Below are 14,161 nucleotides of genomic sequence, written 5' to 3' on the forward strand. Positions count from 1 at the left end.
GTAAACATAGTTATTTTAAAATCTGTGCTTATCAGAGCCTAAAATATCTGAGACAGGTCTCAGTCAATTTGGGAAGTTTATTTTGCCAAGGTTAAAGACAAATCCATAACACGGCCCCAGAAGATTCTGACAACATGTGCCCAGGACAGTCAAAGTACAGCTTGGTTGTATGCATTTTAGGAAGACATGATACATCAATCAAATACATTTAAGATTTACATTGGTGTGATATTGAAGGGTGGGACAACTTGAAGAGGGACAGGGAGCTTCCAGGTCATCGGTAGATTTAAACATATTCTGATTGGCAGTTGGTTGAAAGAGTTCTGATAAGGATTGTGGACTAGGTTTTATCACATAAATGAAGCCTCCAAGTAGCAGGCTTCAGAGAGAAGAGACTGTAGATGTTTCTTCTCAGACTTAAGGTCTGTGTTGATGTGAATGCTGGAGGGGTATGAGGCATGTCCATCCCCCACTTCCCATCATGGCTTGAACCAGTCTGTCAGGTGAAATTTTAGAGTGCCCTGGCCCAGGAGGGAGTCCACTCAGATGGTTGCAGGAGACCTTTGACTTTTATTTTTGGTTTATACTTAAATCTAATATCTAGATTTCCTGTGGTTCTTTTTGTACTATTTGTTGTTTCTGGTTTTCATTCACGATGTTTTATTTCCTATTTGCCTTTTTATTTTTTGTTATAGCCAAACATTCTATAGCAAAATTATTTTTATTATATACCAGACATTATGTTGCAGAATGATTTGCAGGGATAATTTGAGGCCTAGGATAATGTTTTCTTCCAGAGAGGACATATGTTTGTTTCTGCCAGGTGCCTAGAGACCTTAACAATCCAGGATCACCTCAGTTCAGTTTCTGATTCACTGCCTGCGAGGACCTGTTTACCTCTGGATACTATTACCTTTAGGTGAAGCCTTTGGGCTCTTAGCCCAAGATAATATGAGAGTAGGGTAAGCAGAATCACATGTCCTGCCAAGGGACCCCTTCTGCCTCGGCAGGTCCTAGCCTCCATGTCTTTCTCCTTGCCCTCCATACCATCAACATGTTACTCTATTCTTCAACAATTTTGCTTCCCCCTCTGGAATCAAATCACTTGCATGGATTTCATCCATTGCACTCACCTCCCTAGGCATCCAGCCTCTCCTGCATTTGGTAACTTCACTTGGTTAGTTCTCAATAATGTTTATTCAAGGAGATCTTAAAAAATTTTCCCTGTCTTTTTTTTTTTTTTTTTTTTTTGCTCAGAGGAAGAGTTGATCAGAAACACCTAGTGTGCTATTACCAGAAACTCATGATTTCTTCAAACATTTCCTCTGTTCTTGTTTTCTCTTTTTCTGACTCTTAGCGTTTCTGCTTCTTTCCTCTTTATCTATTAATGTTCCTCACATATGGCTTAATTTATTTGACTTTGTTTTCTTTTAGAAGAGTTTCTTTATCTGTCTTTCTGCTCATTAATTTGTTCTTCCTCTGGAGCCATTCTGCTGTTTATTCCATCTGTTATTTCTTTTTTTGTTTGTTTTTGAGACGGAGTTTCACTCTTGTTGCCCAGGCTGGAGTGCAATGGTGCGATCTCGGCTCACTGCAACCTCTGCCTCCAGAGTTCAAGCAGTTCTCTTGCCTCAGCCTCCTGAGTAGCTGGGATTACAGGCACCCACCACCACTACTGGCTTATTTTGTATTTTTAGTAGAGATGGGGTTTCTCCATGTTGGTCAGGCTGGTCTCCAACTCCCGACCTCAGGTGATCCACCCGCCTCGGCCTCCCAAAGTGCTGGGATTACAGGCGTGAGCCACCATGCCTGGCCTTCATCTGTTATTTCTTTAGCTGTAGCTATTGTATCTTCCATATGTAATATATATCTGATTTATTCTTTTTTGGGATTTGTGGATCTTGTTTTAGATCGTCTTTTTAAACATGTTTATTCTTATTTTTAAATTCTTGGTCCATTTGTTCTAGTACTGATGCTTCTGAACCTAGTGTATGTTGTCCTGCTTTTTTTTTTTTTTTTTTAGGTAGCTGTATTCACTAGTCAAAGGACTAGTGAAGGAGTGGCCATTTGCTGAGAATGTGGGCCAAACTTGGACATGTGGGCTAGAGTGTCCACATGTGTGCATAGTCCTTTGAAGTATGGGCTGTGCTAGAGGTGGGAAGGAAGCGGGATCAGATTCTTCCCATGTGGGAGTATGGGCTGCCTTACAGTTGTAAATTTGAACATGACATTCCTGGCCATTATAAAGGTATGCTAGTCAGGGTACAAAGATAGAAACACACACACACATATTTTTTTTCTATTGTCCAGGCTGGAGTGCATTGGTGCAATCTTGGCTCACTACATCCCTCCTGGATTCAAGTGATTCTCATGCCTCAGCCTTCCAAGTAGCTGGAATTACAGGTGCATGCCACCATGCCTGGCTAATTTTTGTATTTTCTGTAGAGATGGGGTTTCACCATGTTGGCCAGGCTGGTCTCAAACTCCTGGCCTCAAGTGATCCACCTGCTTTGGCCTCCCAAAGTTCTGGGATTGTATACAGCCATGAGCCACCGCACCTGGCCAAATTGCTCGTATAACTTTATTTCTGATTTTTGAATCTTATTTTTTCCTCATGTTTTTCATCCATTTCTGTTTTACAAATGAGTCTGTGGCCTTTACCAAAGTGTTGGTTCATAGATACAATGAAATTTCATCTTAAAAATGGAACAAACTGGTAAAAAAAAGTGTAGAGCTAATGATAAAAGCTATATAGCTAAAAGGATAAACCTAATTTTAGGTTTGGATAAAATCTGTAAAATATATATAAATCTAAAAAATACAAAATACAGTTTTGAACATGTCATTTAAAGGCCCAGGTTATTGTTTACCATCTAAAATAACACTTGGTAGAAAATATTCTTGCTAATTTGAACAATTGACAGATTCCTTTGGTATAAAGATACTTATATAGTATATGATGGATTTATATGAAAAAATTTCTGTGTGGTTTGCAAATGTGGCTAACAAATTAAAAAATGTTGTTTTAGCAGTTTAATTTGAATACATTAAAAAAGTTGTATTGTTCCCTCTTAATAGTGAATGTTTAAAACAAAATACAAAACAAAGCAGAAACAAACAGTCCATTTTAAATAAAAGCAAACGTATTCCATAAATTCTGAATCTGCCCAGCCTAGCACATTATGGAATGGATGTTGCTGAAAAAAGATAATATTAGGTTACAGTCTTCTTCATTAGTGACTTTTAAACAAAACTGTAATTTCCTGGGAGGCACAGACATTTCATGTGTTGGTGTACAGTATTTATTTACATCCCTGCTTGTTTTTAGAAGGATTCAGGATGATAAGAAAAAAGCCAGCCAAGTAAGATCAGAGTCCTAGTGCTGAGTGGGAAAATTTTCCACTGCTGTAGCACATTTAACTTTATTTATTTATTTATTATTTTTTTAATAAAAAAAATTGTATTTACTTAGAAGCATTCAGAATGTCAACAAAACAGCTGCAACTTTTTTTTTTTTTGCAATTACAGAGTGGTATTCAGTTAACAGAACAACAATTATTTCGTATAAGCTGCATCAGAGACAACTGAAGATGAAAAAACTACCATCCCCATATATAACTAATTTGTGCAGTGCACCAACAAGAACCTGCTTTAAATTTCCATGCCAATTTACAACCCCCATACTGTACCAGGCAAGGTTAGTGGCTATTGAAAATACCACCAGGACAGGGCTATCTAAAGACACATTCGGTAGTGTGTTAACTATACAAAAAAAGACACTGTACAGTTTAAAAACAAATCTTACACAGCCTTACATTTCAATTTTTTTCTTTAAAAGGAGTGAGTTGTGTACAGGGGGGTTAAATGCTTTATAGACAAGAAAACAAAACTGCGCTAGAACCAACTTATTCATCATCATCATCTTCTTCTTCATCTTCATCTTCTTCATCTTCCTCTTCCTCCTCATCCTCTTCATCTTCCTCATCTTCCTCCTCTTCCTTCTTTTTCTTGCTTTTTTCAGCCTTGACAACTCCCTTTTTGGCTGCATCAGGCTTTCCTTTAGCTCGATATGCAGCAATATCCTTTTCATATTTTTCCTTCAGCTTCGCGGCCTTCTTTTCATAAGGCTGCTTGTCATCTGCAGCAGTGTTATTCCACATCTCTCCCAGTTTCTTCGCAACATCACCAATGGACAGGCCAGGATGTTCTCCTTTAATTTTTGGGCGATACTCAGAGCAGAACAGGAAAAAGACCGAAGGAGTCCTCTTGGGTGCATTGGGATCCTTGAACTTCTTTTTTGTCTCCCCTTTAGGAGGAATATAGGTTTTCATTTCCCTCTCATAACGGGCCTTATCCGCCTTTGCCATATCTTCAAATTTTCCTTTCTCTTTAGCAGACATGGTCTTCCACCTCTCTGAGCACTTCTTAGAAAACTCTGAGAAGTTGACTGAAGCATCTGGGTGCTTCTTCTTATGCTCCTCCCGACAAGTTTGCACAAAAAATGCATATGATGACATTTTGCCTCTCGGCTTCTTAGGATCTCCTTTGCCCATGTTTAGTTATTTTTCCTCAGCGAGGCACAGAGTCGCCCAGTGCCCGTCCGGCTCTCACTTGCCCCGGCGCTGTCTCTATGGAGCTCAATGTACTGCAATGGCTCTATTTATTTTTTTTAAGAGACAAGGTCTCTCTCTGTCACCCAGGCTGGAGTGCAGTGGCGTGATCATAGCTCACTACAGCTTCAAACTCCTGGGCTCAAATGATCCTTCTGCCTCAGCCTCTGGAGTGGCTAGAACTACTGGGTGCGTACCATCATGCCTGGCTATTTTCTTTTTATTTTTAAAATTTCAGAGCTGTTTCTCAGTGTGAACAGGCTAATTAGTTTATTTTTTATTTTGTGTAGAGATGGGGTCTTGCTTTGTTGCCCAGGGTGGTCTTGAACTCTTGGTTTCAAGGGATTCTCCTGCCTCGACCTTTCAGAGTCTTGGGATTACAAGCATGAGCCACCACACCTGGCCATCCATCACTTACTCTTTATCTTGTAGCTTTTATCCCAAGAGAAGTCATGAGTTTGTGCTAATTTCCCAAAAAAAAATCTGGATTCAAAATATGCAGACATACAAAGGGTTTTACCATTAGCTAATATTTCAGAAGTATTTTTTTTTTGTTTATTCTTTTGTGCATCTTTTCTTTTTATTTTTTTTTAAAGAAAGGGCAGGAGAAATACTTTTTCTGAGTGTGTTCTTTTTTCCTTGCCTTTGTTTTTTTCTGAAAACAAAAGAGAAGTAGTAACAAGTCCAGAGAGACTTCTCCTGTCCATTCAGTACCTCACTTTGAAATTAATCTGATTAAGACACTATTTCATCATGTAACTTCCCACTTCAGAAACCTTCCAAGAATCATGCTAGGTTTGAATTAAGCTCACACCCTTCAGTTTGTTTTAATGATGACAGTGCTTAGCTCCCGGCCCACACCAAGCTCTAATTACGCTCCTGGAGACACTTCTTTTACAACATGACTTGTTCATTTTCCCCAGACAGATGCCATGTGTTCTGTTCCCCTTCAACTCCCACATCTATCTGGGATTACCCAGTCTCCTTTTCTTCTGTCCAAATATTTTGTGTTTCTCAGGATTCAACTCAAGTTTTTATCTACTGTGTAACCTGCCTCATTATCACCAATCCCATTTTCATCCCTTTGATGACTTACAGTCCTTGTTTATATTATTATTTTGGCCTTTAATTACATAATGTTGTAAACTGCTTCCTAAGTGTTCAAAAAGAAACGGAAATCCTTGAGAGCAGAGATTCTGCTTTATATTTCTTTCATTCCTCAATTAGTATAATGCTAGATTATTTATAAATGTTTATAACATTGAAATGAAAAGCAGCAGGCATTCTGATTGTGATAAAATTAAATAATATTCTAAGTTGATTTTACTTGATTAAGCTGTTTGACATTTGCCAAATGGATTCTTGATTTGCAGTTGATTATTGTAAGATCCATTCACTGTGAAGTTTTGTAAATTAAGATTAATTGGCAAAATGTGAGTTTTTGAAAATCAAAGAGAGATGCTCTTATTACTTTTAGCTACATATGATAATCAGACTGGTAATAGTGCTTCTGAAGTTGAAGTCTGTTTTCATGTGAGAAATTTATGGTTGGCAGCATCCACAATCATTTGCTAAAGAGGTAGAAACAGCTTGTTTTCTTAAGTACAAAATACTCCCCGTAGTCTTGTTTTCAAAAGTATTAATTTGAATAGCAAACTCCTACTAGACAGTGTAAAGCTAGAAACATTGTCCAGATTAGGTTAGTTTTAAATATTGAAAGGCAGAATTTGAGGCCTTATTGAACTGAATTGAATGATTTCCCATCCACAGGGAACAGGTGGGGACTGCAGAGGCTTCTGAAGGTACCTGCATGTTAAAACATAACAGCATTTATTCAGGGTGACTCACTGTCTGCTTAGCTTGGCACAGAGCTAATAATGGTGTTTTCTCAGTGTTGGATAATAAGAACTCTTTTTAGAAGTCATGTGCATCATTTATTGTCAGACTGTAAAATGATAGGGCTATGAAAATGAATCATGCAGAGAAGGCTGACAAAGAGAATCATCATGTCCTTTATTGAAGGAGGACATTACCTGGAGGGCTTCTATTTGAGTGGGGTTAAAATAACAAGTTTCTTCTGTCCTATCCTCTCAACAAATATTGCCTGCTTATCTTTTCATCTTAGTGTCTTGATATAGACGTTAGTATTCACTGTTAATTGTGTTATATTTCATATGTTGACCTAAACCAATCATCTCTGTAGCTATCATAGGCCAGATTTGAAGTGAGTTACATTATTTGTGATGAAACCAGGTTAAATATCTTTTCCAAATCTTGTTTGAAGGAGTTAATTCTGGTATAAACTTGGAGTTTGCATTGGAAGTAGTGAAAACACGGACTTTTGTGAGGTTGTATGTGCCGTGGCCAGGGGTAGCTAATTATTCAGTTTTAAGTGTCATTTGACCAGTACATATAGAAAAATTTCAGATGTCTGGTGGGAAGGATCAAGAATGAGTTCTTCCAAGAAGAAGGAATCAGTTAGTTTAAGAACAAAATCATCCGGTATCAGGGTGCTGAGTAGCTGCAGTTTTCTCTCTGCTTGCCTCTAGTTGTAGAGGAAGAATGCTGGGGCTCGAAAGCAACATGAGAAAAGCAAAGGCAATGCTTCCTCTTGGCCTTGTTTGCAGGCAGTTGTAGGAAGTTAGGCTTAAAGACTGAGAGGTTTCAATGCCAAGAAAAGCATTCAGCGCAGAGGAGTAACTGCTGATGCTTGGCCTGCAAAGCAATCAGTTGAGAGAAAGGAGCAAGCTAAGATTTTTTCTTTTTCAAGGAAAAATATAAGTAACATGATTTGTGGAAGTAAGGATGTTGAGACTACCCCTTCATTGATTTTACTGGGTAACTATTTTTTTTTTTTGAGATAGAGTCAGGCTGGAGTGCAGAGGCTGGAGTGCAGAGACTCGATCTCGACTCACCACAACCTCCACCTCCCAGGCTCAAGTGATTCCCCTGCCTCAGCCTCCTGAGTAGCTGGGATTACAGGCGCATGCCACCACGTCCAGCTAATTTTTGTGTTTTTAGTAGAGTCGGGGTTTCACCATGTTGGTCAGGCTGGACTCAAATTCCTGACCTTGTGATCCACCTGCCTTGGTCTCCCAAAGTACTGAGATTACAGGCGTGAGCCACTGCACTCGGCTGGATAACTATTTCTTCTTTAATAAGTTTCTTTTTAAATTTTTTTTTTTTTTTAGACAGGGTCTTGCTCTGTTGCCCATGCCGGAGAGCATGCCCAGTGAGCTGAGATCACGCTGCAACCTCCACCTCTTGAGTTCAAGCGATTCTCCTGCCTCAGCCTCCCATGTAGCTGGAACTGCAGGCGTGCACCACCACGCCTGGCTGATTTTTGTATTTCTATTAATAGTAGAGATGGGGTTTTGCCATGTTGGCCAGGCTGGTCTCAAACTCCTGGCCTCAAGTGATCCACCCACCTTAGCCTCCCAAAGTGCTGGGATTGCAGGTGTGAGCCACCATGCCTGGCTTCTTTAATAAGTTTCTGTAACTGTATTTAAATATACAATTATTACTTTTGTGTATATTTTTGTTTATATTAATATTTCCTTTTGAAGAGTATATAAACCTTTTGATAGCACAAACTGTGCACCTAAAGTGATAAACGATGATAAGTGATAAGTGGGGAAGACTGGCTAATCATTAAGACCTGAGCCTGCTGCCCCATTCTCAGGATGCATACTTACTTATAAATGTATTCTTAAACATAAAAGAGTCACTAAGTATTTTCCCGAAATCTCTCCTGTCTATAAATTCATCCTGTCACATTTACTATGATCTTCTATCTCAGCTTCCTCTACTTTTACCTGAACTTAAAACTCCTTCCACTCTGCTTAGTCTGTTTATCCTATTGAGTTACACATGGACACTTCTGTGCATATCCCCTGACCCTTAATAAAGCATATGATGTTAAGCATACATACATTTGTGCACCTGAAAGTGCATACAGGCAGAGGGAAGAGAAGATTTGTGGTTTGTTAGGTGGGAGATTATGTGTGGAGATTTCTACGTGGCTGTTACTAAGAAAAATGGTTAAACAGTAGATCACAGAGATGAGGTATTAAAGGAGCGGATGTTACTGGCAATGCCTATTTGAGGGATTAATGAACCTTTTTTTTTTTTTGTAAACTATAAATAGCCTGATCTAGATTATTTTGTAAATTAACAGATTCCTTCATCAGAGACCAGACATTGAGACTAATATTAATCCTAATGAATGGAAAAGAATACAAGTGTTTTAGTGCTGATGCAGGTTAATTAAGAATTATATCCGTTATTCTATATTCAAATATGAGAATTTCTGAATCTAGGACTCATATTTACAACAGGGTTGAGTTAAAGAATATTTTGAATAAGGATGCAAAGTGTTGTAAAATATTAGTGTTTCTAAAACACTTTGAGAAAGTGTTGTACAAGCGCTATTATAATATTTAGAAGTTAAGATGTCATAGTACCCATTAAGACCCATTGTATTGTGTTTGTGGATGAGTACTAATGAGTTAAGTCTCTTCTCACTGAAGAGTTGGGAGTGACATGGCTCTCTTGCTAGTATGCTGGACTCTGCTACACTTTCCTCTCTGTCTGCATAGATAGAATCAGTTTTGTCCCTGCAGCAAGGAATAGGTAGTTTGTCTCTTTGAAGGAAGAAAATGAGATTTGGAGCCAGAATGATTTACACAAATGCAGTATGATTAATTTTCTGTAATCTTTTATTATGTCCTTTGAGTTACCATGGCCAAGAAAATAAAAGCTAAAGTCTTACTATTGCATTCAAAGCTCTGTGTTGGTGCTTCTCAGCTCTGGATGCATACGGAAATAACACAAAGAACTTTTTCAACGTGACATGAACAGGATGGGGTTTAGGCATCTGAATAGTATCTTTATTCTCTTGCCTTATTGAGGATTTGTATGGGTTTAGAACTCTAAAAATATACGAGAAATGATCTTGTTGATTTCTACAGCAATGCCCTATTGTGAATTCAATTGGGAATTGCAAAATAATAAGAAATATACATGTTGGTCTTTGCCCTCAGTCCCTGGCACAGAGCCCCTGAGACCCTTGTAATTTCCTGAGTGATAGGGGTGGCAGGAAAGACAGAGCTCCTGATAACCCCTTGATAGGTGGTAGAATCTTTTGTTTTCCTATTTGGACTTTGACCCCAGTTCTTTGCACGGAACTCCTAAGACCTTTGTAATTTCCTGAGCGATAGGAGCATCTTTTGTACTAAGGAGGCCATTCTTGGTGGGCTCCTGGATAACCTCAGGATGTAGACTGATTGCCAGGGGAACTAACCATGCGATTGATTAGAGAGTTGGGGCATTCAGCCCCACCCCTTAATCTCCAAGAAGGGAGAAGGACTGAAGGCAGATCACCAATGGCCAAAGATAATCAGTCACCCCTGCATAATGAAGTCTGTATTAAAAACTCAAAAGGACTAGGTTTGGAGAGCTTCCAGATAGCTGAACAGGTGGAAGTTCCTGGAACATAGAGTAGCACACCTGGGGAAGGCATAGAAGCTCTGTGCCCCTTCCCACAAAACACATCCTATGCATCTCCTCCATCTGACTGTTCATCTGTGTTTTTTATAGTATCATCCATAAGTAAGTAGTTAAATATAGGTGTTTTCCTGAGTTCTGTGAGCCAGTCTAGCAAACTAATCAGCCCAAGAAAGGGTCATGGGAATTCCTGATTTTATAGTTGATTGGTCAGAAGTATAGGTTACAGCCTACTACTTGCTACTGATATACAGGGTGGGGACTGAGCCCTCAACTTGTAGGATCTGATGCTACCTCCAGGTAACTAGTGTCGGGCTGGAATTAGATTATAGACATCCAGCTGGTATCCGCTGGAGAACTGCTTGCTTGGTGTGTGGGGAAATAATTCCCCGTGGATCTGGTGTCAGAAGTGAAGTGCTGTGTAAGAAAGAAAGAAAAACAGTGTTGAAACCCTGTCTCTACTGAAAATACAAAAATTAGCTGGGCATGGTGGTGCGCACCTGTAGTCCCAGCTGCTCGGGAGGCTGAGGCAGGAGAATCGCTTGAACCTGGGAGGCAGAGGTTGCAGTGAGTCGAGATCTCGCCATTGCACTCCAGCCTGGGTGACAGAGTGAGACTCCGTCTCAAAAAAAAAAAGAAAAACAGTTTTGTTTCGTTTTTTCTCCTCCTCCATCTCCTCAGAGGATTGCATTGAATCACAACAGGATTCTGATCAGTTTAGAGAAAACTGATACTTAAATTACTAACTCTTCCATTTTGTGAACATAGTATATCTCTCTAAATCTTTGATTTCTTTCATTCGTTTTTTGTAATTTTCATCGTACAGATCTTGAACATGTTTTAAAAAATGACTTTTATTTAAGTATTTATATTTTTGTTGCTATTATTTCCAATAGTCTTCTGCTAGTTTAGAGAAATAAAATGGAATTTTTTATGTTGACCTTGCATTCTGGTGGTGTTTTGTAGTGTTTTTTAGTAGTTCTGTAGCTTTTCTTTGTAGGTTTATAAGGATTTTTCTACAAATGATCATATTGCCTGGAATGGACAGTTTTATTTCTTTACTTCTAATCTGTATGTTTTTTGTTTATTTTTTCTTATTTCACCAGCTGGGTTCTGGAGTGTGATGTTGACAAGGAGTCGTGGGAGCAGCCCTCTTGATTTATTCTTGATCTTAGGGGAAAAGCACTCAGCCTTTCTTCACTGAGTGTGATGGTCACTGTGATTATTTTTAAAGATGCCCATTGTCGGCCGGGCGTGGTGGCTCATGCCTGTGATCCAAGAACTTTGGAGACCAAGGCGGGCAGATCACCTGAGGTCGGGAGTTCAAGACCAGCCTGACCAACATGATGAAACCCCATCTTTAAAAAAAAAAAAAAACCCCATTGTCACATGGAAGAAATTCTCTTTTCTCCCCAGTTTTCTGAGACCATCAGGGATTGATGTTGAATTTTGTCATCTGCATCTATTCAGATGGTCATATAGCCTTTCTCTCTTTTTGGTCTGTTGAATAGTGAATTATATTGATTGGTTTTCATATGTCAAGATAGCCTTATATTCTTGGGATAAAGCTCCTTAGGTTGTGATTTTTTCCCTTTTTATTTTGCTACATTTGATTTACTCATTTTATTGAAGGTTTTTGTAACTATGTTTATGAGGGATACTGACTAGTTTTCTTTTATTGTAATGTCTTTGTGTGTTTTTGGTATTAGAATAATTCTGGTCTTACCCTTATCCTAAACAAATTAATGCAGGAACAGAAAACCAGCTACTGACACTTTCTCATTTATAAGTGGGAGCTAAACATAGTGTACTTGTGGACATAAAGATGGGAACAGTAGACCTGAGGGACTGCTAGAGCAGGGACAGAGGGAGGGGGCAAGCGTTGAACTAACTGTTGAGTACTGTTCTCACTACCTGGGTGATAGGATCATTTATACCCCAAACTTCAGCATCACCCAATATACCCATGTAGCAAACTTGCACATGTATCCCCTGAATCTAAAATAAATATTGAGCTGGGTACAGTGGCTCATGCCTGTAATCCAAGCAGTTTGGGAGGCCAAGGCAGGAGGATCACTTGAGTCCAGGAGTTCAAGACCAGCCTGAGCAACATAGTGGGACCCTGTCTCTACAAGTAAATAAATACATGAATAAAATAAAAGTTGAAATTATTAAAAAAGAATAATACTGACCTTATAAATAGAGTTGGGACGTGTTTCTTCCCTTTTTTTATGACCTGGAAGAGTGAGTGGACGTGTAGTTTTTTTCTTCTTTAAATGTTTAGAGATCTCCAGTACAGCCCTCAGAATGAGGAGCTTTCTTTTTTGAAAGACTTTAAACTATAGATTCAATTTGTAATGGATATGAGTTTATTCAGTGTATCTGTTTCTTCTTGAGTGAGCTTTGGTAGTTTGTGTTTTCAGGGAGTAGTCTGTATTTGTGTAGTTCATCCAAGCTGTTGAATTCATGGACATAAAGGTGTTTTAATAATCTTTATTATTTCTGTACTGTTTGTAGAACCTGTGGTGATTTCCCCTCTTTCTTAATGTTGGTAATTTGTATCTTTTTTTTTTTCTTAGTCTGGCGAGAGATTTATATATTGTTGATCCATTCAAAGAACCAGCTTTTGGTTTTATTGATTTATTTTTTTCTCTGTTCTTGGTTTCATTAATTTCTGCTCTTAAAGTATTTTTTTTCTCTTTTTTCTTGTTTTGAGTTTAATTTTCTGTTCTTTTTCTAGTGTCTTAAGTTGGAGGGGTAGATTATTGACTTGAGAACCTTCTTTTCTAGTATAAGCATTTTTAATACTTACAGTGGAAGTACCCACCATTTCATTCCTCTCTTTAGGCTGCCTACGTCCCACCCTGGAGGCAACCAGTGTTATTTTCTCAGTATCCTCTCACATATACTTTATACATATGCAAACAAATATGTGATAATATTATTCTTCCCCCTCCTTTTTAACATAATTGTTAAATAACCTTCCAGCAGTTATTTTGTTCTGTACCTTGCTTTTCCCCCCTTAGTCTGCCTTGCATATAATTCTGTCTTTCATATATATTTCTTACTCTTTTTATGATAGCAGTCAGTCTATTCATGGACATTTTGATTATCTCCAGTCTTTTGCCATTAGATACATGCTGCAAAAAATGACTATGAATATGCACATTGGAAAACATCAGTTTAGTCTTCTTGAGTGTGTGAATTCCGGGTGAAAAGAACAGAACAGTTTTCTACCCCTTTGTGTTTCTCTCCTTTTTCTGTGTTTAGATAATGCGCTGTCTTTTGATAAAGGGCCACTTGGTTTAGAGAGAAAGAAATAATTACATTTCTACACCAGTTCTTCTGCTTGGTCTATCCAGATGACTCCAGACATATTCAAACTTATTCTTAATAATTCCTTTATTAAGTATTAGACCAACAATAATGTTATCGTATTATTATTATTTTATTTAGAGATAAGGTCTCACTATATTGCCCAGGCTGGTCTCAAACCCCTGAACTTAAGTGATCCTCCTGCTTCGGCCTTCTGAGTAGCTGGTACTATAGGCACAAGCCACAGTTCCCAGATATAATCACTTTAGAAATAGATAAAATGCAGTATATTTATACAACAGAATGTTATAATAGCAGGATGAACTAATGTACGTAACAACATAATAAATCTTGCAGAAATTTTGTTGAGTGAAAGAAGCCAGACACAAAAGAGTGCATACTGTAAGATTCCATTTATATGAAGGTCAGGAGCTGTCATATCTGTCCTATGATATTAGAAGTCGGGATAGATATTACTGGGCTGGGCATGGTGGCTCACGTCTGCAATCCCGGCACTTTGGGAGGCCTAGGCTGGTGGATCACCTGAAGTCAAGAGTTCGAGACCAGCCTGGCCAACATGGTGAAACCCTGTATCTACTAAAAATATAAAAATTATCTGGGCATGGTGGTGTGCACCTGTAATCCCAGCTCTTGGGAGGCTCAGGCATGAGAATCACTTGAACCCAAGAGGCAGAGGTTACAGTGATCTGAGATTGTGCCACTGTATTCCA

At 38.6% G+C, this 14,161-nt stretch overlaps 2 protein-coding genes across 45 annotated transcripts in view; one reads left to right on the forward strand and one right to left on the reverse strand.

Annotated features, from left to right (window-relative positions):
• Positions 1–14,161, forward strand: part of DTNB (dystrobrevin beta) — a 307,598-nt gene that overhangs the window by 64,597 nt on the left and 228,840 nt on the right. The window lies entirely within an intron of this gene.
• On the reverse strand, positions 3,422–4,657 carry LOC100413013 (high mobility group protein B1). The gene has a single exon (XM_035273027.3). It carries the CDS (start codon positions 4,551–4,553, stop codon positions 3,906–3,908), a length of 648 nt encoding a protein of 215 aa, XP_035128918.1. The 5' UTR covers positions 4,554–4,657; the 3' UTR covers positions 3,422–3,905.

The sequence above is a fragment of the Callithrix jacchus genome, chromosome 14 (genome assembly GCF_049354715.1).
Source record: "Callithrix jacchus isolate 240 chromosome 14, calJac240_pri, whole genome shotgun sequence".
NCBI lineage: Eukaryota > Metazoa > Chordata > Mammalia > Primates > Cebidae > Callithrix > Callithrix jacchus.

Bases quoted from the DNA above. Each gene is read 5' to 3' on its own strand.
- LOC100413013 (XM_035273027.3), bottom strand. From the start codon at position 4,553: ATGGGCAAAGGAGATCCTAAGAAGCCGAGAGGCAAAATGTCATCATAT.